Here is a 23,644-nt window from a genome sequence, read left to right as displayed (position 1 = left end):
ATGTGGCGTGTGCTTGAGTCTTTCATCCACTATGTCAAAATTCTTTATAAGTCAACAGGTTAGCTGTATCTCGTCTGGGTGAAAGCACAATTTTACGGCCTGCCTGCCGCTTCTGCCCTTCTGGTTGAATATTGGTCGAAGTGAAGCACGTTTTATGTCCATCAGGCTTGGCGGGATGCAAATAATGTGCACTAGATCCTCTTTTCCTGTTCCACAAAGATGGCAGGACTGTTCTTCTAGTCTCCTTTTCCAAGGCGGCAGGTGAGGGAAGATTGGTAAAATTCCAAAGCGCAACTTTAATTTTTTATCTTTATCTTCAGTTTGACTCCCGTTTTTAAATAAGCCTGTGGCGTAAGAGCTTTATAATCGTTAAGCACTATCCAACCGTGAGCGCTCATGGCCAAAGTTTCCTTATCTTCTGTTATTGATATCATTTGAAGAACATGTAATTTCAGGAAATTATATCAGACTCCACTGTCATGTTAGAGAGATCTCTTAAAGATTAAGGAACTATGTTAGGAGCCTTGACTACCCAGAAACTCTGGTCACCTGTACAAATTGATCCTTGTAAATCCCTTAAAAGTCATCCAGTAGATCTTAGACAGCCATGACATGATGACACTGTATTACATCAAAAGGTAAGGATACACTAGATTTCTAGATTGAGTGCTCATCACTGAAACATCGACTATCACAGTCAACTGTCATCTTCTAACTTTCCAAAGTGACTGAAGTAGGGGTGCAGCGTTGTATGTCTAGTGCAGACACCTGTGAATATGGTTTCTTGAAATATGGGACCTTACAAATTCTTGAAATTATTTATTTAGGGTACTGTAGTTCCAAAACTTTCAATGAACAGTGCATATATGCCAACCCTCCCGATTCAGGCGGGAGAATAGCGATTTCAAGGCTAGTCTCCCGCCTCCTGATTTCTGCATGCAGTAACCAATTTTTCAACGGGCTTCTGCCCACAGATACTGGTCTGTTGTGACTCAGAGGATGCACTGCCAGTAGCCTACTCCCGCAGGCAAGTGCACAACATTATTATCCCCCTCTCTCTGCCTGCTTTACCGCTTTCTCTGTGCTCCTGACTAGTAAGAATTAATTTTTTGCATTTCTGATATCCAATCTTGCAGCAGCACACTTGCAAATTCCGTACATGACAATAAACCCGAATAAGGCCTCGCCCTCAGTAGAAGTCAATGGTAGAAATACATGATTCCATTTATTTTTATTTTTAATCTCCAGGTTTCCTCTTCTAAAATGTTGGCTTGTGTAATGATGTACATAAAAGGGACTCTTGTAAACTTCCTTTGGCATTCATTTTCCAAAATGGATCTACTCTAATACCCTCTGACATGCATTGGAAAACAGTTTAACAATTCCAACCTGTGCAAAACTGACAAAAACCTCTTACCTCCCCAATGCAATACAGATACACTTGAGGAAAGTAGAAAAGGAGAGCAAAAATGTATTTGCATTTACCCACTACTGATATGTTAAGCAATCAGGCGATTAATACATTGCATTTGCTTTTGGCATTGAACACATTGCACATTGACCATCTTGATAACTCTTGTTCTTTCTACTTTTATAGGAAGCCTGGCATGGTGAGACTCCTGCATTGCAGGTCTATGGAGATGGAACTAATGTACTTCCTCTAATTCATGTTAATGATTTAGCAGGGTAAATACTTCTTTTCTAAATTGTATTTAAATGTAATTGGGTCAAAGTTTTGGACTGATGATCCTGCTGTTTTTTTTACTCTGAAAGTGCACTAAGGCCTGCTAGCCATACCTTAGTGCCAGTGCCCAACCTTAAAATGTGTATGTTTGATTGGCTTATACCCAACTGGCATAAGCTAAATGACTTGTAAGCCCCTAGTATATGGTACCTGGGGCATGTATGTTAGATGGTCAACCCAGGGATTGCAGCACTCGTTGTGCCACCCTTGGTTTGACAACGGTAATACCTGACTCCGAGTGTGCCACTGCAAACTGGAATGGCAGTTTTAAACTTCTAATTCGACTTTGCCATTTAAAGCAATAACAAAATCCAATTATGTCTTTTTAATATATATGCCACCCCTAAAGTAGGCCTATTGAGGTGAAACGCAGGGTGCCGTACATTAAAGTGGAAGATGTAATCTTTACATGTTTCAGCAGTAACACGCAGGAATTGTTGTTTTTACTGTGGAAAAGGCCAGTAGCCCAATTGTTGGATGCAGAGTTGCAGGTTACTAGGGTTGGTACTGTATGGTATCAAACAGCTTCTCTTACATTAAGGCCAACTTGTTCCCAAGTCGACATTGATATAACTTGTTGCAGTGCACAACTTTTACATAGTTGCCACTTTGTTATTGTAAGCCTTCTGTGCCTGTTTACAGTTCGATATGGGGTCTGTTACTGGGTCCTCTTTCTGCCCTGCTGGGGAGACATGCAAACGACTCCCAGGAAAGGGCACAATAGAAGCCTATGTGGAAGAAAGGTGTTACCTCTCCTTGGCCAGAAGTTGGCCCAAAAGATGAGCTTCAAAGGAGACACCACCTTTGAAGAGCGAATGGGAGACCCTTGGGAGAGGGGCTTCTCTAATTTTAAGGCAGACAGGCTACCACTGGGGACAAAGAGGGAAAACCAGTTGTCAAACCGGTTTTTCAGGAGCGTGTCGCCCCCTTGGTAGCCACAACTCTGGGTTGGGCTAGGGAGCTCTATAGGCTGAGAGAGAGGTTCTGCCATCTTGAGAGAGGGCAAAATAGAGACATCTGAAATAGTTAGATGCCACACTTCACAGGAAGTTGTCATCAGGTGGGAGGGAACCTGATAGTCCATTGGCTAGTGACAGCGACCTCCCCTGAGGGCATTCTCTGGGCATAAAATAAAGCACCCCTGGCTCCCAGAACTCAAATCCTGTTGGACTGGAGAAGAGGGTTGAAGAAGAACTCCCCTGCTACACCAAGGACCTATTGAGGAGTGTCTGCACCAACGTGGACTACACCAGCTGAACCCAGAGCCTAGTAAAGGAGAAGGGACTGTGCCTGTTGTGTCCTACTCATGGAGAAGTCGACTCCTGAGCGCAACCGAAACAAGAGGCTCTAAAGCCCAGTTGGCTGACGTCCTGTTATCAGCACATGACCACAAGAGATTAGGAAGCCTCCTGGGGCGAAATGGTAGTCAAGATTGCAGAATCACCGCTCCTCACCAATGTGCAGCTCAAGGAACCAAGAATCAACGCTCAAACATTGCCCCCTGAGTCTGCTGGACCCAGACGAGTCCTTGAAGTGCAGCTAGGTAACCCAGGAGGCAAGTTACCACCAGAAGGAGAAAAACACTGAATCTGCTGTACTGGGCAACTGATAGCCCAGCTATGATGGGACTTCTACCTAGCTCAAGAGGACTTCGAGGGATGTCAATCCATTAGTCAGGATTGCCTCACAAAGCCTATTGACCGAGGAGTAGCCCCAGGAAGATCCCATTGACTTCACAGCATCTTCAGCATTCTTGAGCATCTTTAGAATCCTGTATCTCTTGCCTCGGTACTACTCCATAGTGGGCAACTTCTCACAATAATAACATCCATTTATACATGATTGGCTCCTCCTGGAGCTCTTTTGAGAAAGAGAGTTAACCCCCTTCACCCTCCCCTCCCCTATTCCCACTAACCTATCCCTGTCATCTCTTCTTCTCTTTAACATCCCTCTTTACTGCCCCTACTATTTGTCTCCTCCTATACATTGCTCTGGTCTTTCTCCCCCTCCTCTCTTTCTCCCCATCATAATTTTCCTTTCCTCCATCTCTCCTTCACCCCCCCCCCCTCCCCCCGGAAAAGACCTGATGCCTTGACATGTCATGGCTTGAGACTTTTCCGTTTTGCAGACCCGCGCATCACCTCCTCCTATTCTGCTGAACGCTTCTGGCCAACAGCATGGGACACATCTCACCTCTCTTCTTTGTTAAAATCCCATCACTTATTCCATTCACTTTTTTCCTCTCATCTTGGATACTCCTGTCCTTTCTTGTTAGATGTCTCCACATGTTACTTACCCCAGTGGGACACTTGCAATTGCTGGTCCTCGAAGCCAAGGACTCTCACAATTGAGGATATTGTTAGTATTGTATGCATTGCTCAATTTTCTGCCCCCTTCTCTATACATTTTCCCCTCCCCTTTACCCTTGCCCTTCCCTCCTGTTGCAATCTGTACATCACTTTGTACTGTTCTGTACACTGGTGTCATTGCTCTGTTTTTCAATAAAGAATTACAACACAAAAAGAGAAAGAGAGTTAACTGTGTCAAGGAAGAGGATCAGATTTAAAATGCATAGAGGAATGGGTTTTTAATACTTCCTCTCCCTCACATGGTTAAATACACTAGAATCACTATTCAATGAAAACCCCAGTATATATCATCAACATATTTCTAATGTAGAATGGGCCTGTTCTCTTAAACTCAAAAGGACTACATCAGCAGGCAAGATGTCCCTTTTTTAGGTCTCGCCTGACCCAGCGCATGCGCTGCTCTGGAGAGACATTTAGTGAGGGCTCAAAAAATGCTACCATGGCCAGCAGGGCTAGCCTAGAGCTACAGTGCATGTGCACAGACGAGCACTTAGGAGCTGAGGCGCCAAATGGCAGACCTCGTCATACTCATTAAGCGGCCGAGATCACTTTCGCCCGCGATCACTTTAGCAGCGCCCCTTTCATATTCTCGTTCAAAAAATATCAAACATAAAAGAACATGTGTCACTTTCGCGCGCGATCACTTTAGCAGCACCCCTTTGATGTTCCCGTTCAAAGAATATCAAACATCAAAGAACATGTTGTTGTGTTAATGCTTTGCTGCACCCGTTTGACTTACAATGTGCTTTTTCTTTCCACAAACTCAATGTTTGTGTTCCTTTATTTTGAGATGCTTTTAGTATTACTGTCACACACATAACCACACACACACAACCACACACACACCACACACAGACAACCACAAATACCACCACACACACACACACACACAATCACACACACACAACCACACACACAACCACACACACACAACCACACACACAAACACACACACACAACCACACACACAACCCCACATACAACAACACACACAACCACACACACAACCACACAAATACACACAATCACACCCAACCACACACACACAACCACACACACAAAACCACACACACACAAAACCACACACACAACCACACACCCACAACCACACACACAACCACAAACACACCCAACCACACATCCACACACACACAACCATACCCACACACAACCGCAACCAGACACACGCACACAACCACACACACAACCACACACACAAACACACACATAACCACACACACATCCACACACACATAACCACACACACAACCACACAAATACACACAACCACACCCAACCACACACACACAACCACACACACACAAACCACACACACACACACAATACAACACACACAACCACACACCCACAACCACACATACAACCACACACACAACCACGCACAACCACACCCAACCACATATCCACACACACAACCATACCCACACACAACCGCAAGCAGAAACACACACACAACCACAAACACATCCACACACACAACCACACGCAAATAACCACACACACAACCACACACACATAACCACACACACAATCACACACACAACCACACACACAACCACACACAACTACACACAACCACACGCATCCACACACACAAAACCACACGCACAATCAGACACACACAACCACAAATACAACCACACACACACAACCTCACACACAACCACATTAACAACCACACATACAACCACACACACAACCACACACAAAACCCACACACACACAACCACACACACACAACCACAAATACAACCACACACACACACAACCACACATACAATCACACACACACAACCACACATACAAGCACACACACAACCCCACACACAACCAAACACACACAACCACACAAACACACACAACCACACCCAACCACACCCAACCACACACAACCACACACACAACTACACACACAACCACACACACAAAACCACAACCATACACACAACCACACACACAACCATACACACATAACCACACACACATAACCACACACACACAACCACACACACAACCACACACACAACCACAGACACAACCACAGACACACAACCACACACACACAACCACATACAGACACAACCTCAACCACACATACAACCACACATAAAACCACGCACACACACACAACCACACACAAACACAACCACACACATACACACAACCATATACACACACACATAGCCACACCCACAACAACCACACACACAACCACACTCAACCCCACACACAACCACACACACAACCCCACACACAACCCCACACACACAACCACACACACAACCACACACACAACCACAACCACACACACAACCACAACCACACGCAGAACCACACACAGAACCACACACACACACAACCACACAAACACACACAACCACACAACCCCACATACACAACCACACCCAACCACACACACAAACACACATACACAACCACAAATACAACCACACACACACACACACACAACCACACAAACACAACCACACACACACAACCACACACACACAACCACACATACAACCACACAAACACAACCACACACACAAGCACACACAACCCCACAAACAACCACACACACACAACCACACACACAACCACACAAACACACACAACCACACCCAACCATACAACCACACACAACCACACACACAACTACACACACAACCACACACACAAAACCACAACCATACACACAACCACACACACAACCATACACACATAACCACACACACACAACCACACACACAACCGCACACAACCCCACACACAACCACACACACAACCCCACACACAACCACTCACTGACAACGACACACACAACTACACACACAACCACACACACAACCACACACACAACTACAACCACACGCAAAACCACACACACACAACCACACGCAACCACACAACCACACATACACAACCACACCCAACCACACACACAAACACACATACACAGCTAAACACACACACAACCACACACAACCACACAAACAACAACACACACAACAATACACACAAAAACACAACCACACACACAACCACACACACATAAACACACACAACCCCACACACACACATAACCACCCACATACAACCACAAACAACCACACACATAACCACAAACGTACACAACCACACACACACAACCACAAGCACCCACACAACCACAAACACAACACAACCACACACACACACACACACAACCCCACACACACAACCAAACACAACCACACACAACCACACACACAACCCCAGCCACACGCACACACAACCACACACACACAACCACACACAACCACAACCACACATACAGCCACACACACAACCACAACCACACATACAACCACACACAACTTCAACCACACACACACAACCACGCACACAACCACACACAGACATATGCACAACCACACACACACAACCACACACACACAACCACATACACACAACCACACACAACCACACATACAACCACACATACAACCACACACACAACCACACACACAACCACACACACAACCACACACACAGAACCAAACACACACAACCACACACACACAACCACATGCACAGCCACGACCACAACCACACACAACCACACCCACAAACACACACAACCACACACACAACCCACAAATACAACCACACACACACAACCACACACACAACCACACATAAAACCACACACAAACACACACACAACCACACACACAACCACACACACAACCACACAAACCACATACACACAAAACAACACAAACAACCACACACCCACAACCACACACACAACCACACACACAACCACACACATCCACACACACAACCATACCCACACACAACCGCAACCAGACACACACACAACCACACACACAACCACACACAACCACACACACATAACTGCACACACAACCACACACACATAACCACACACACAACCACACAAACACACACATCCACAAACACAGCCACACAAACAACCACACACACAACCACACACACAACTACACACAACCACACACACAACCACACTTACAACCACACACACACAACCACACACACAACCACACACAGACATATGCACAACCACACACACACAACCACACACAACCACAACCACACACACACAACCACACACTCAACCACACACACACAAACACACACTACACACAACCTCACACACACAACCACACACACAACCACGCACACCCACACACACAACCACACACACAACCACACACACAACCACACACACACACATAACCACACACACACAACCACACACACACAACCACACACACACACACACAACCACACACACAACCACACATCCTCACCCACACCCACAACTACACCCGCACCCACAACTGCACCCACACCCACACACAACTACAACCACACTTACAACCACACACACAATCACACACAGATATATGCACAACCACACACACACAAACACACACACCACACACAACCTCACACATACACCTACACACACAACCACACACACAACCACACACATAACCACCTACACACACAACCACACACACAAGCACACACACAAGCACACACACAACCACACACACACAACCATACACACAACCACACAGCCTCACCCACACCCACAATTACACCCACACCTGCACCCACACCCACACACACCACAACCACACACACACAACCACACACACGCACACACACACACACACACACACAACCACACACAGAACCACAACAAGCATTGGCATAGCCAATAGGTCTCACCTTTGGGACCTTATAAGTGTTTAGCCAACAACAGTTGATGTGGTTGCACCAAGGATATTGTGCTGCATAAGTAAATACCTAGAAGGTCCTAAAAGCGAGACCTATTGGCTATGCCAACGCTTGTTCTTCTTTGACCTGACTTTTGTGAAAAGGCCCTAAATGACTGAATAACAGGCTAATGTTAGCAACCATAATGGGAACATTTGTTCTGTCCTGACAACTGTTACAAAGCCATCAGGGCCTTTTTATAATGGGCAGTAGCATGTCAATGATACAGACTAGTGGGTCTGCTTTAACAGTCCTATCTACACACCCATTGTTCCTGTCTGTTTCATTTCCTGCTGCTCTGCACTTAAAATTTCTTGGATTTGAGAATTTTTTGACAATCATAGACTAATGGTGAATATATTTATCATGGTGAAAAACATACAATGGAAATATCCAACAGCAAAAAAAGGAACAATCAACTCTTATATGCTGGTGTGCAATAGTAAATTGAAATAAAGACAATTTTAAGCCAAAATGTACATCCAACCGTACATTCTAATTCCAAATTTAGTAAAGGATATACAAGACAGAGGGTGTGAAATTAGTTTGATTTTTGGTTTTATTTTGAAAAACCATAGTATGTAGTTTGCATTCATGCTTGCAAACAGGTATAGTTTAGGTGGTGACTTGTGGAGTATTTTTTCACATCTTTATTTCCAACAGTGGAGAATTACCTTTCAGAGATATTCTCCGCTGATCTACTATCACATCATGGCATCACAAAAGTGGATTTGTGCACAAATTGTATTCAGGATCTCTCTCTCGGAGCACAATTTGCAAAAACTGACAAAACCTATGTAGGTGTTTGTGTAAGTTTCCTCTTTGTTTATAGTCCATAAGTCCAGCATTTGTACACCAGGAAAAGCTAGAAAGTTGTGTAGTTATACTTCCCCTTTGCTCTAAACCTATCCCTGTGAATGGTTGAAAGAGTAGAACATTTATATGTTTAAGATAAATGTGTAATTGCCCTGTTATTTTCACTCATTTTCTTCATGTCGAAAACTAATTAATGCCAAGAAATCACTTTTGCTACATTCACTAAACAAATTGGGCTCTGCCCCATATGTAATGCACGACCTATGCTTTCCAGAAGCGGCTGTACATTTAGACGTACAATAAGTGTGGGCAACAGCATGGCATATATTAGTGAAATCCTACAAAATTATGACTGTGTGAGACTTTACCACCTTCACAGCACAAAATCATCTTGTTTTCTCCAAGGGGACACCTGTCTCGTTGCCTAGAGCCCCTTCATATGACTGGAAAATCCACACAATCTAGAAGATATTCCTTAGTTTTTGGTGTAATATGTCCAGACTCAAACTGTGCAGGTCCTGATAAAGTGACTCAGGATCTACGGTTTCCGTTCTCGCATACCACATTTTTTTGCATGTTAGTCCTTAGATATGTGCAAAATTTTCTGAATGTTACCATCAGTAGGAATATTTCATTTTGATAAGTCTACAGATTTTGCACAGGCTGTTGAAGAGATAAACATTTTTGGATTAACTTTCTATCGCTGCAGCGCCATAACATTGGAGAACGACTTTTAAAATATATTTTTCCACTAGTTGAATATATTTTGAGGGTATCAATCAGCGAAAGATTTTTCTTTATTTCGTTGGTTTTTTAGTTGCTCTCAAACACATTCTCTCATGTGACATTTAGGCGTTATAACCATAACTGTTAACTTCATGGTTCTCAATTTTTTGCCAAAGGAGAGTGCTTATAGTTAAGAGCAGGGTTCGCCATTCGCAAGAAGAGCTATTAAGTCGCAACCTGCACATTGTCTCCCCGCTTTGATTTCTCAATACTTTGGCTTAGATGTCCATCCGATCATTCCTTGGTCTGTCCTTTTGCTTCAACACCAGTGCCTGCTAGTCTTCCAGGATTACACTCAGTTAGCTACTGAACTTGTCTTATCCTGCCATTTTGCTTTTCCTCCCTGGTAATCTTTGTGTATCAACTCAACGTCTCCTCTGCCCACTCTTCCCACTTTGCATGGTTGAACGTCCAATTAACAGATCTCCTCTGTTTTGGTCTGGCTCAGTTGTCCTCCTCTTGTTCCAGAAACCTATTCATTTACTAATCCCTGTTCTCGTTCCCCCTCCTGTGATTCTCTTACATTGTTCACTCTGTGTGACCGACTATGATTTAACCAAAGGCTAAACATTTGAGCAAAAACAGCAGATATTGTAAAAATTCTAAGGTTAACAATTGACTTTTATCATCAACAAGATTCTATCAATTTTTATAGGTTTTTAAATTCAATAAATTGTGGAAAAAATGGTGGTACGTGTTGCTAGACCTTGTTGATGACAAGGAGAAGCACTTTTTTTTGCCAGCCTGTTTTAGGAAAGTATGCATATGACATGTAGATTTAGAATTTTTTTGAGAGTAGCAGGGATCAACTTAGGTCCTGATGAGTAAAGCAGTGCTTGTGAAATGTGTCGACCAAGTAGGGTATAGTAAATATCCCTACCACAACCCCATTTTAACATTCTCAGCTAGAGAAGTGATTACATTGTTTTTTCGACTAGCCAGGGAATTTTTAACATCTTAATTCTTTCACATATCCTCACCCCCTACCACTCACTCTTTTCACAGCACACATAACCTTGACTCCACAAACAACAAGTGCTCCCGCGTAGTTCATAGGTAGTACCACGCCCGCCCCGTAGAGGGACGGGAAGACCCCCATGATGAAGCATGACACTATGGGATTCGTAGTGTGTGAGGGGTATTTTAAAAACACATAGTGCTCCTTGTCATCAACAAGGTCTAGCAACACATACCACCATTTTTTCACAATTTATTGAATTTAAAAACCTATAAAAATTGATAGAATCTTGTTGATTATAACAATCTGTACAGGAGGTAGATTCTATCAGATAAACCTCTACTCTCCCCCTTTTGTTTCTTTTTGATAACAATTGACGTTGCCACTCAGGCAATTAAGAGATGTTGATCTAAGGCAGCACCTGGGCTCTAGGGTTATTAGCAGCTCTCCTGCCTACCCACAAACGCCCCTGTCTACCTTATCTGTGCTTTATATCCCAGGTCCAGATCTATACTGAATTTAGAATGCAGGATAACAACAATATGTAACGACACATTGGCCGAGCCAACCTCAAAATCCACAAAGTTCAATAATCATTGTATTTTGTATATCATGTAAATGACGAAAAAGCCTTTTAGATAAAAGACCCATTTTGTTACCTATAGTTCCTGTTCTGGACAGTAGAAGCTTCACTCGATTCTTGTTATGTGGATTCAGTAATTATATGTTTTCTATCATTTCTAAAAGCTATAGTAGCTATTGAGAAATGTGATTGGTTGACACTGATATCAATGTTTAGTTGGTAAAAATTTAACTCGCTTTGTTGTAGAGTGGTGCAGAATATTGCAGACCATAAGCCAAGAACACACTATCTAGTGGCAGTGGATGATTCGGTGCAAACCCTTGACGAAATCGTGAAGGTAAATAACAGATAATTTGCCATATACCAAAGTAAATTTCACATACAGCTTTCAAGTGCAGTAATGTCCTGGTTGATAAAGGCCTGTAGAGCTAAAGGGTTTTACCATCAAATGTCTTCTGATTGTTGACATTTTGGATAGTCTTTATCTGTAGTCCATGTTTTGAGACAGTACCTTTAAAAAGTACACAAGCATTGAAGTAGACATAGAGATGAGTAATTTTATGAGGGTGCTATCCCACTTGTGTCATCTTATCTGAAATGTTGTGCTGCCAATGTAATTTCATGTAATAGGACATATGACAGTACTCCTTCATTCACAACAATTCACATTGCAGACCTAAGAAGTAGTATCAGTACGTGATTTAGCTGTGCAGACTACTTGGTAACATTTATATTACAAATGACCCTTTTTTTAATGTAGGCTTTAGTTATTCATGTCTTATTACACCAGCGATTTCAGTAAAACCCTACAGAACATTTCATCACTTTGGAAAAACGTCTTTGCAAAGCATTTACTCTTGAAAAAGTTTAGCTCTCATGTGTACGCACCCCTCTGCTTTTGTTCCCCCCATCTTTATATGCTATAGTTAACCTTGCCGGAATGAAGCTTCCCATATTAGTCAACTTAATGACTACTGCATCTATAAAGTGCTACAGCAAAATCCCATATTAATTAGCAAAACTTGTTGAAAAGCCCATTTTGACAAAGGATAAAGTACCTAGCCGTGGCTTGTAGAACATCTGCTACTCTGACAAAAGCAGATGATGTTCCCTATTGGCCATATGTTGCATTGGAGCAGCATGAGGCCTCATAACGGCTCCTGGGGATGGATTGGTCAGTTGTTCAATCGTGTATTTTCCTTGGTGGTTGGAGCCATTGAGGTCCAGATTGTCAAGGGCAGCTGTCGGCTTCTCTGTCACTTTCTCAGGCTTCCCCAGGTTAATGGCAGCACTGAGGGGCTTCAGAAATAAAGAGAACAATAGAAAGAAGGTGAGATGAAAGGCATTATAGAGGCAGGAAAGATAGAGAGGAGGGAAGGATAGAGACAAGGTATGGATGTATTGAAGGGCTGCAAGAGCTCAAGAGAAGCGAGGAAGGAAGCGGGCTGGTTTGAACAGTTTTGCCACAGCAATTTTTGATCTCCAGTCCAGACCTGATAGCTCTTCAAATGCCATGTGATGACTTTTCCAATATGCTTCTCCAAAACGTTGGGAATGGGTAGTAGTTGAGCAGAAGCTTAATAGATAATTTGAGTTCCTTCAGTAGTAACCACTGAAGTATACCCATTGTAAAGGGGTGGTTTTACCAATGTGGCCACTATTGGAAGGATTTGCATGGCATTATACTACACCCATGATGGCTAGGGGAGCCATTTCTTGTGCCCCTGTTCACCCCTTGAGTGAAGTCATCAAAGAAGGAAGATATAACTAGACCGTAAAAAGGTGCTTCCAGGGCAGAGTGAGTCTAGCCATGGCAGTATTCATCAGCAAGATACCATGGTCAAGTCTAAGTTACTCAGAGATGCTAAAAGATTTACATTGCTTTTGAGAATAAATAGCCAGATGCCATGCCAAATAGCTTTAGTCAGTCAACTTGTTTCTTCTTCACCTGGTGACATTACTCATTGCAAGATCTTTGCCCATTTGACAGCAAGCTGTGCTTGAGGCAGCTTCACACCTCTGACTGCAGTTCTTGTAGAGGCTCCTGGAATACCAGTGCTTGCTGGTAGAAGCCTGAACATTGAGTTGGGACCAAGGAACAAGATACTAGTTCAGCAACTGCTCACTAGTAGTGTAAGAGAGAATGGATTGCCTGTCAATGTATACTTAAACCTTAATAGCTTGACACATTTTAATGGCATCCCCTACAATGTCTGAGATGGGTAGGAGCAACTTCTAAATTCACCCTGCATCAACCATGTATTAACTATTAAAGAGTCCATGTGGGGAGCAGCAAGGTATGTGTGGCTTCTTGAGCTGTTTACCATGACCAAAAATAAGATTGTAGATGTGACACACATTGTATCTAGACAAACACAAATAGTCCATGGAGTGCTTGGTATCAAGAATGTCTGCGATTGAATTGATAGAAGTATAATTAGTCATATATTGATGTCCTCCAATGCAGTTGTGCAGAGAAGGTGTAAATATAATGAGAAACGATTATCTGGGGCTTATACATAAGCATAACAAATGGTAACAATCTGAATTTACTTGACATTGGGATTAGTGTAGGTTGCACAGATCAAGTCAATCAAAATATCACACCAACTTCCTTCTCACCCCTCCTTCCACACCTTTTCTTTAATTGACCCTGGTCTATTCCGGGTAATCAACACTTTAAATAATGGAATGCTAGCTGAGGGTGGCACATTTATTCAGTTTCAAACTCTCAATAAGACCATCACGTTCCTATTTTCTTTAAACTTCCTTCACATTTGGTTGAAAACACCAATGTAGATTTCAGCCTGATCCTTAGATAGATCATTCTGAATTCTCTGGACCACTACAGACAGAACTCTAGACGAGTATTTACTACATAACGTATTTGCAACATAATCCTCTTGCCGAACAAAGCAAGACTATACTATATGGCAGACTTTTCTCCGGAGGCACAACTTCAGTGGGGGGATACAATAACTTGAATTCTCTTGCTTTCATAATCAGATTTTCTACTTTTTGAGCTCTGCAGAAATGCGTCGAAGAATAATTCTCAGTGTCACAAATGCCAAGCGAGTTTATTTAACAAAAATAAACATCACCTCATTCTTTTCAGTCTTAAAATCAAGTAGTACAATATTTAATTATGATATCTGTTTCACAGGGCATCAGTAGTCACCTTGGGACTGGAAGAGTTGAACATGTTCCTAAAGAGAATGTCTTCCTCACCAGCGAATTAACGGTAAGAACTGCATTGTCCTTTGTTGAAACTTGTCTCACATTTTCTTTAATTCCTGCTACTGACTCTAAATATGTAGCTCCGGTTACAAAAGAATTCAGAAAGGAAAACAAAGTTCTAAACAGGCTCTGACAAGTCAAAAGGTCATCCTTATTATTATTTTGTTTTTAAATAATTAACATTATTTATTTACTGATCAGTAACGTTTTGAATGTGTGGTTGTGTAGATAGGTAAGTAGGTGAGCGAAGTGGTAGATAGACTCGTTAATGAATGGGATGATGGAATGTAGACTGGTAGGTGAATTAGTGGATTGGTAGGATGATAAAGAAGGAAGTGGGAGAGAAGGTGTATATGTGAGTATTTGGAGTTCAGATAGGCGCAATAAAATAGAAATAGATAGGTGAGTGAGTGGATATTTGAACGATTGGTGGATGTATGAATAAATGGCTGCAGGTGTAGATGGATGGACCGATAGATAGATGGATTGGTGAATTAAAGGGTGAATTTGTGGGTTGATTAGTGGATGGATGACTGCATGGATGGATAAATAAGTGATTTTTGAATCAATGGGTGAGTATGCGACTATGTCTATGGATCAGTGAGTAGGTGCGTGGTTGGATAAGCGGATGGGTGGTTTAAAGAGTAATTGGATGGGGACGCTTGAATGTGCGAAACAAGATGGCCGCCCCCGATGAGCTCATCGTCAGAACAGCCCGTAATTGCCGATTTTGCAATGAATTCCAGTCAGAAACGTATTTCAAATGGTAACAGCAGTGCTCTGAATTTCCTACCTATCGCTGTGGTGATTTTCCTGGTCTGCACAGCATCGGAGGCTGTTTCTTCTTCCCTCCTGCTGCAACATCAATCTCTCCTTCAAGGTACTGCCCAGATGTCCTGTCAGGGGGGCAGAGTATTGTTCAGGAAAAGTCCTGACATCGGCCTAACCACTCCCACAGTCTGTTTTAGCTGTTGCACCAGCCTTTTTTGAAGCATTTTTTCTTCACTAATCTCCTTTATCTTCATATTGCATATATTTACGTCCTTAATATTTGTAATAGGAAAATAGAGAATAAAAATGTGTAAACACCTCATACAAAGAAAGAGAAAACAACATATTTCTCCTCCTCCAATAAAGTCTAAAGTGGTGGAATCTAGTTAACCCTCCTTAACATTAATTCTTGATGAGATTCAAGCACTTAGTTCTAGCACTGATACAATAGCGTCAGAGATTAAACACCTGTGCAAAGATATGGCTTGTATGTCAATGAAGGTTTCAGACAATGCACTCAAAATCCAAGACAATAAAGTTCATATTGATGCCTTTTCACCGCTTGTGGCAAAAATATCTCCTATGTCTGCACTCCTTCTGGGTTTGGAAAATTGTAACAGGCAATATAACTAACGTATTTTTAATTTACCAGAAGATGTAGAAGGTTCTAATTGTAGACTATATTTGGAGAAATTGATACCTGGACTTTTGAACATCAAATTTCCGGAGAAATTTGAAATAGATAAAGCACATAGGATTCCGTCTCATCGTAATCCTCACCACGCAAAGCAGAGACAGATGATTTTCAAGGTCACCATCATTTGACCCTGATAACGAAAGCAACATATAAAATTCGTTCATTAATGGTTAATGGTAATAAAACTTTTACTCACCAGGATTTTGCTAAGGCTACTGTTAAGACTTGTAAAGAATTTACAGACATTTGTCCACGGTTAAGAAGTCTTGGATTCAAGTATGGTCTTTTTGATCCTTCAACAATGCAATTTGAAAGATAATTTTTCAAAGTACTTCCAGTGACCTGAAGACTTAAGAATATTCCTGGATGAACATTCACAGCATTCTATTGATACTCATGATTCTGCTACTTGAGCATTACTATAATATGTGTTTCTGACTAATTTACTCTTTATTTCTACTCAGGGCTCCAACGGTTTGGTCATGCTTGCAAAGCGTGTGTGTGTTTCAAACTTGTTATTAAAGTTTAATTGTTGGCTTTTTTTATGTTTGTTTGTCTTTTTTCTTTCTTTTCCCTTCTACCAGTTTTTTAGAGCTACTATTTTTCTTCTTTTTCTTCAGCTTTTTCTCTTCATAGTTGTATCTTTTCTACTTTACTATGGCTAATGTTCACAACGTTAAAATAGTCTCCTTGAATGTCGAAGGTTTACGACAGCCTGTAAAACATACATTTTTTTTTAAAGATTATTTAGGAAACTGTAAGGCAGATATGTGCTTCATACAGGAAACCCATATTGAAGACAAAGTTTTAGATTTTATGAAAAAAAGTGGGTTGACTCTAATATATCCTATCCTGTGGTGGGTAAAAAAAATGGTGTAGCTATTCTTTTTGCAAAAAGACTACATTCTCAAATTTAAAGTAAATCCTCTGATTCATAAGATAGATATGTCATAGAAAAATTAAAATTCATGATTCAGTTATGTATTTACTTAATCTGTATGGTGCAACTGCTGATGATCCTACTTTCTGGTCCATTTTAACTACTGAAGTGCTCAAGTTGGGCAACGTTCCACTTATAGTTGGAGGGGATTTAAACCTCACATTTGATCCTTTATTAGATAGATCTTCTCTCACAACATTTCGACCTCCTAAAGCATTTTTTACTTTAGAAATGTTTACCTTTTTCCTCTAACCCACATCACTCACACTCAAGACTTGATTATTTATTAATTTCTAGACAATTAGTTAATTCAGTTGTTTCTCCTACTATTTGCAATATTGATATTTCGGATCATGCCTTTATTTCCATGGTTCTACATTTTAACTCAAATTTTAAAGCTTAATCCAGATGGTGCATGAATACTAGTATAGTCCTCAATGAACAAAATCAGCCGAAAATGTTATGTGCACTTCAAGAATACTTCCAACTGAATCCAGAAGGCTCTACATCTATGGTGAATAGGTGGGACGCTTTCAATGCCTATATCAGGGGAACCTCCATTTCTCTCATGGCGCATGAAAACAAAACTTTCAATGAAAGAATTTAGGAATTGGACAAACAAATGGCTAAATTTGAGAGACTTTTGATCACCTCCAATGACCTTCAATATAGAATGAAATTACAAAAAATCGATATGAGTTCAATTCAATTCTAAGCAAAGGAGCTGGTGTTCAACTAACTCTAAAGCCAATTTTTTTAAAATGCCAAACAGATCAGGATTCGCTTTTGGATAACTATTTACGTATAAAAAAAATAAAACACATGAGGAGCCTAGTGAGCGACCAGGATGGCCGCATAGGGGACCGGCTCCGCCGACCTCCCTACCTTGCCACACTATCCTGGCCCACATCCTGAGTCTGTGCCCGCTCCCGGCTAGGTGAGCGGAAGTGACGCCTGCGGAACTTACTTTGAGCCGGCTCCATGGCCCAGGGACGAAGATACATCGTCCTGCGTGTTAGGGCCTGGAGGTCAGGTGGATCCGGGACCTCGAGTGGTATGGTGGCTGCCCCCGAGTGCGTCAACAGCGTGGCGGGGATCGGAGATCCGCGGTCCTGTCTGACCCTCGCCCCGAGTGCCCCAGATCCATTTGGCGCCCCCCGTGGGAGTAAAAAGGGGCAGGGCATAGCGGCCAAGTCTGCTCCGGACCCGTGGGTCCCGCGACGGTAATGCCCTGTGAGCTCTGAGAGGATTATATATCGGCAATTTTGGACAGCTGAGGCCCATACCCCCAGAGACGTGAGAGACCAGTGCAGGGGCAGCGTGGGGTGTGGACAGCAACCCCCTGGACCACCTGTTGCCATCGGCTGCGGGGACATAATGGCTGGATGTGGCATACTGTGCAGAGTGTCTGCTGAATTCGCTCTGGGGGCAGTAAGGGGCGAACCCTAGGAAATTCATAATGTGGCGCTGTGGGATGTGCTGGATGGTGACCCATTGGGCAAAAGAGACTTGCTTCGGCCAGACCAGCTATCTGTGTTGCTCCTGGGCCTGGGTGGCCGATTAGGTGTGGTGGAGGCGGTGGCCCACGGTGGACTGTTCACTTAGCGATAGCCTTTGGAGTGGTGGAATTCATCTGGCCCGCATCTACTGAGGGATTAGAGCTGATCGACGGAGACCCTGGAGATGCGTGAATGGGGGGTGCAAGCCCACTGTGACCTAAGCGTTTAGTGTGGGCTCCGGAACGCACCTGGCACCGACATTCAAGAGATAGAGATGGCGACTAAGACCGACATGGATAGATCCCTGCCTAGATCCTCCAAGGGAACCAGAAATGTTCAATCCAACAAGTTGGACCGATATACCATGCCCAAGGGGTCACCGGAGGTGAAAAGAACTAGGAGAAGAGGCTGTGCCTAGTCCCACTGAGCCAACTTTGGCGGATCTCAGGGCGGCCATCAAAGGGGTTCAGCCGTCCCTGGGCCAGAAGATGGAGGCCCTGAATAATAAGCTGGACACAGTAACGATTAAGATGGGGCTGATACTGGCGGATCTTACTAAGGCGAGTGAGAAAGTGAAGACACTAGAGGTCAAGACGGCCAGCCTGATCGACGATGTGTCTCTGCTGCAACAAGAGGTACGAGACCTCAAAACCTCAAGAGTCCTTACAGATCGTAAGCTGGATGACTATGAAGGGAGGGCCAGGCGTAACATTGTCCGCATTCTTGGGGTGCCCGAGAAATCAGATTGTCAAGCACCGGACCTGTTTATCGTGGACATTATTCTTAATCACCTTAAGCCTAAAGGACTGAGCAATTTCTTAACGGTCGAGCGTGCACACAGGGTACCTGGGAGAAGGCCACGAGTCGGGGTACTGCTCCGCCCCATGATTGCACGGGTCCTCAATTTCCGCGACAGGGATGCGATCCTACAGATGGTGCGTGCGGAGCCTCCCTTGAAGTATGAAAATGCGACCCTTTCCTTCTTCCCAGACTTTACTCAAGCAGTGCAGAGACAACGTCTGAGCTTCTTGTCGGTGAAAAAGAAGATGAGAGGCAAGGGACTGAAATATGCCATGATGTTTCCGGCCCGCCTCCGTGTGGAAGTCGACCGAGAAGACCTGTTTTTTCGATAATCCTGGGGTGGTGTCGGACTGGTTGGAGAGTGTGCACTCCACGGAGGCGGAGAGATGAGGTCGGGAGGAAGCAGATGAACAATAGGAGAACCCACAATGAAGACTGCAGGACCTAATTGGTCGTATATTATGAGCGGGGGACGGGGCGGGTCCGGATTGACTCTCCGGGTTGGTTATTTTAGATTAGGAATTATTCTGGACTAGTCCGGAGTGAAGAAGTAATGGCGAGGTTGGGTGGGGGAGGCGGGCAGATCGTTTGGGCCTCCCTCTGTTTACTACTTTTAGTTAGTTGTAGATTCGTTTTGGGGCGACAGGCACACTGCTGGTTGGGGATGTGCGCAAGCTACATGCAGGGGTGCAGGGTGGGGGGTCAAGTGTTGGGGGGGTTTGAGATCAAAAATGTATTCAGTGCTGTATTATTAGCGATATGTTTTTATGTTTTGCATCAGGTGACAGTATTGCAATTCAATGCTAGCGGTGTGGGGTAAATGTCTCGTACTAATCAGGGATCGGGGATATCAGTGTTGAGCTGGAATGTCAATGGACTGGGCGACAAGATAAATAGAGGGATGGTGAATCAGCTAATTAAAAGACACTCCCCAGAAGTTGCACTATTGCAAGAGACACGTCTTGTTGGGAATCGGTGTTTGGCCCTCCATAAAGGGGGATATAAACTAGTGGCACATGCTGGGTTTACATCGGGGTCTAGGGGAGTTGGTATCCTAATAAAAAATTCCTTTCCATTTGAAAATGCAGGCTACATGGTCAGACTAGAGGGGCAGATATGTAGGTGTCTCGGGCGGCTGGGGGGTGGAACTGTCACCTTCTTGTCCGTATATGTGCGTCCGGGTCTTCAGTCAGACACTTTCAAATATTTGAGTGCCGTTTTTCTGACCCTAAGCCTGGGTCTCCTGGTGCTGGGGGGGGAGACTTCAATGCAGTACTCGATGGGGGAATAGATAGACTCCCGGCACAAACGCTTATACTATTGCAGAAGTGGCTCCCTGACTTACTTGAAACGCGGGGTTGGTTGATAGTTGGAGGGTGCGTAACCCGACTCAGAGGCACTTCACTCATGTGTCCGCCGCACATAATAGTATGTCCAGATTAGACTACATACTGATACCGGGGGCTATGGCAGACACGATTAGAGAAGCAAGATACCTGGGGAGGGGCATTTTAGATCATTCCCCGATGTGGCTGCAGGTTGAGATCGGGCAACCAGCGGTTGGCAGGGTGGCCCCGATTAATGCATGGCACTTGAAGGACCCAGCCACCAAAAAGGAGGTTCTCCAAATTTCGGAGCGCTATTTTCGGGAGAACGTGGTCACGGTCGACTCAGCACAGTCCCTGTGGGAGGCATATATAGTAGTACTTCGGGGTGAGGTGCTTTCCTTGATTGCAGGCAAGAAGAAGAAACACCAGGTGGAGGTGACCAGGGTGGAGGCAGAAGTTGTAGGGTTAGAGGAACGGGTGGCTGAGACTGCTGCTCAGGGAGACCTGCATCTGCTGAAGCTGAAACAAGATGACTACGAGGGTCTCTCCAGGGAGAGGGCAGTCTATTACAACAATGTCATACAAAGCCGAGTATATGAACATGGAGATAGGCCGGTATGCTAATCGCTTGGTTAGAACGTGGAGAGAGCGGGCCTCTCGTTTGATGCCTGAACTGGAAGGGTCGGGTCCTGATAAAATTACTGATCCACAGGCAGTGGCAGACGTCTTCTCTGAGTATTAAAAAGAAGTATATGCCTCGGTGAATGGTTTTACCGAGACCAAGAATGGCGAAATGATCAGAGATATCTGCATGCCGAGCCTCTCTGGGAACAATAGGAAATATTTAGACTCCTCCATTACGGATAATGAAATCGTGCAGGCGATTAGAAGCATAAAGTCTGGGAAGGCAACAGGTCCTAATGGGATGCCTATAGAGTTATATAAGTTGAATGCCTATAAAATTGCTCCGCATATTCGTCCCATGTTTGTAGAAAGTAGAGAGTTGGGGCAACTTCCATATGACCAGCGGGTGGCAAACATTGTGGTTATTCATAAGACAGGCAAGATTAAGACGTCCCCTTCCTTATATAGACCCATCTCGCTTCTCAATGCTGAGCCCAAGATTTTGGCGAAATTGCTCGCCACCAAGTTGGTCAAGGTCATTACAACCCTGATACACCCCGATCAATCTGGCTTCAAGCCGCGGCGTTACACAGCCCAGAACTTGCGGAGACTCCACAGGATCCTGGGTGGCTCCCAGAGGATACTGGAACCTGTGGTTTTGGTGTCCTTGGATGCCACTATCGCATTTGATAGGGTTGAATGGGCTTATCTGTTTGCGGTTTTGACTAAGATGGGCTTTGACTCAGAATTTATCGGGTGGGTTCGGTTGTTATATGCCGCTTCCTTGGCCAGAGTGATCAAAAATAATTGTAAATCAGCTGATTTTGTCCTCGGGAGGGGCACGAGACAGGGATGCCCGCTGTCCCCACTTCTCTTCGCACTGGCGTTGGAGTCTCTGGCGGCCTGGGCCTGGTGGGACCGCTCGAAACGTGGCCTGCGGTGGATGCCAGAGTGGGAAGATAAAATCTCGCTTTATGTGGATGATATTCTGCTATATCTCACTAACCCCAAGGCGTCCCTGAGTAATTTTTGGGATGTCCTAGCCATATTTGGTGGGTACTCCGGATTTGCTATCAATTGGTCAAAATCGGTATTATTTGTTATAGCGGGTGAACCGCCAGTGGTCCCGCAGTCATGCCCTTTAAAGATCGAACTAGTGGGATTTAAATACCTTGGCATATATATAACATTGGACCTGAAGGCAAGGTATACTAATAATTTGGAGCCCCCCTTGAGCCGGTTCAGGAAAGATGTGGAAGGCTCTCCCCCTATCATTACTTGGGAGGGCAGTGTTGTTCAAGATGATGGCCTTACCTCGGTTCCTATACATACTCCAAAATACAATGGATCTAGTGCGTGTAACTTACTTCAGGGAGATCGAGGCACTTCAGCGGCAGCTCCTTTGGGACGGCAGGCCCCGCATAGCTTTTGTCAAGCTGACTCTCCCATGGTATGATGGGGCATTGGTCTCCCGGACTTGAAGAAATATTACTGGGCCTCACAACTTGCGGCGGTGAATCACATGGTTTATGCCCCTCCCGGGACCTTGGCTATGCTATGGACCATGGCAGGCACCAGATGGGGATATCATTAAAGCCTTGTACACCAAGCCTGGAAGATTCACATTGATGGGCCCGACAGCACATGCCGTACATGTG

The 23,644-nt window shown here is 43.9% G+C and overlaps 1 protein-coding gene across 1 annotated transcript in view; it reads left to right on the top strand.

Annotated features, from left to right (window-relative positions):
* Positions 1 to 23,644, top strand: part of AK7 (adenylate kinase 7) — a 404,956-nt gene that overhangs the window by 233,033 nt on the left and 148,279 nt on the right. Inside the window, exons 7-9 of the mRNA XM_086937746.1 lie at positions 1,598 to 1,686; positions 12,336 to 12,426; positions 15,253 to 15,330. Coding sequence (XP_086793872.1) covers positions 1,598 to 1,686; positions 12,336 to 12,426; positions 15,253 to 15,330 — 258 coding nt within the window. The remainder of the gene's footprint in view (positions 1 to 1,597; positions 1,687 to 12,335; positions 12,427 to 15,252; positions 15,331 to 23,644) is intronic.

Source organism: Lissotriton vulgaris, chromosome 9 (genome assembly GCF_964263255.1).
Source record: "Lissotriton vulgaris chromosome 9, aLisVul1.2, whole genome shotgun sequence".
In the NCBI taxonomy this organism is placed as follows: domain Eukaryota; kingdom Metazoa; phylum Chordata; class Amphibia; order Caudata; family Salamandridae; genus Lissotriton; species Lissotriton vulgaris.
Note: the sequence above shows the minus strand (reverse complement) of the source record. Positions and strands in the feature narration are given on the sequence as shown.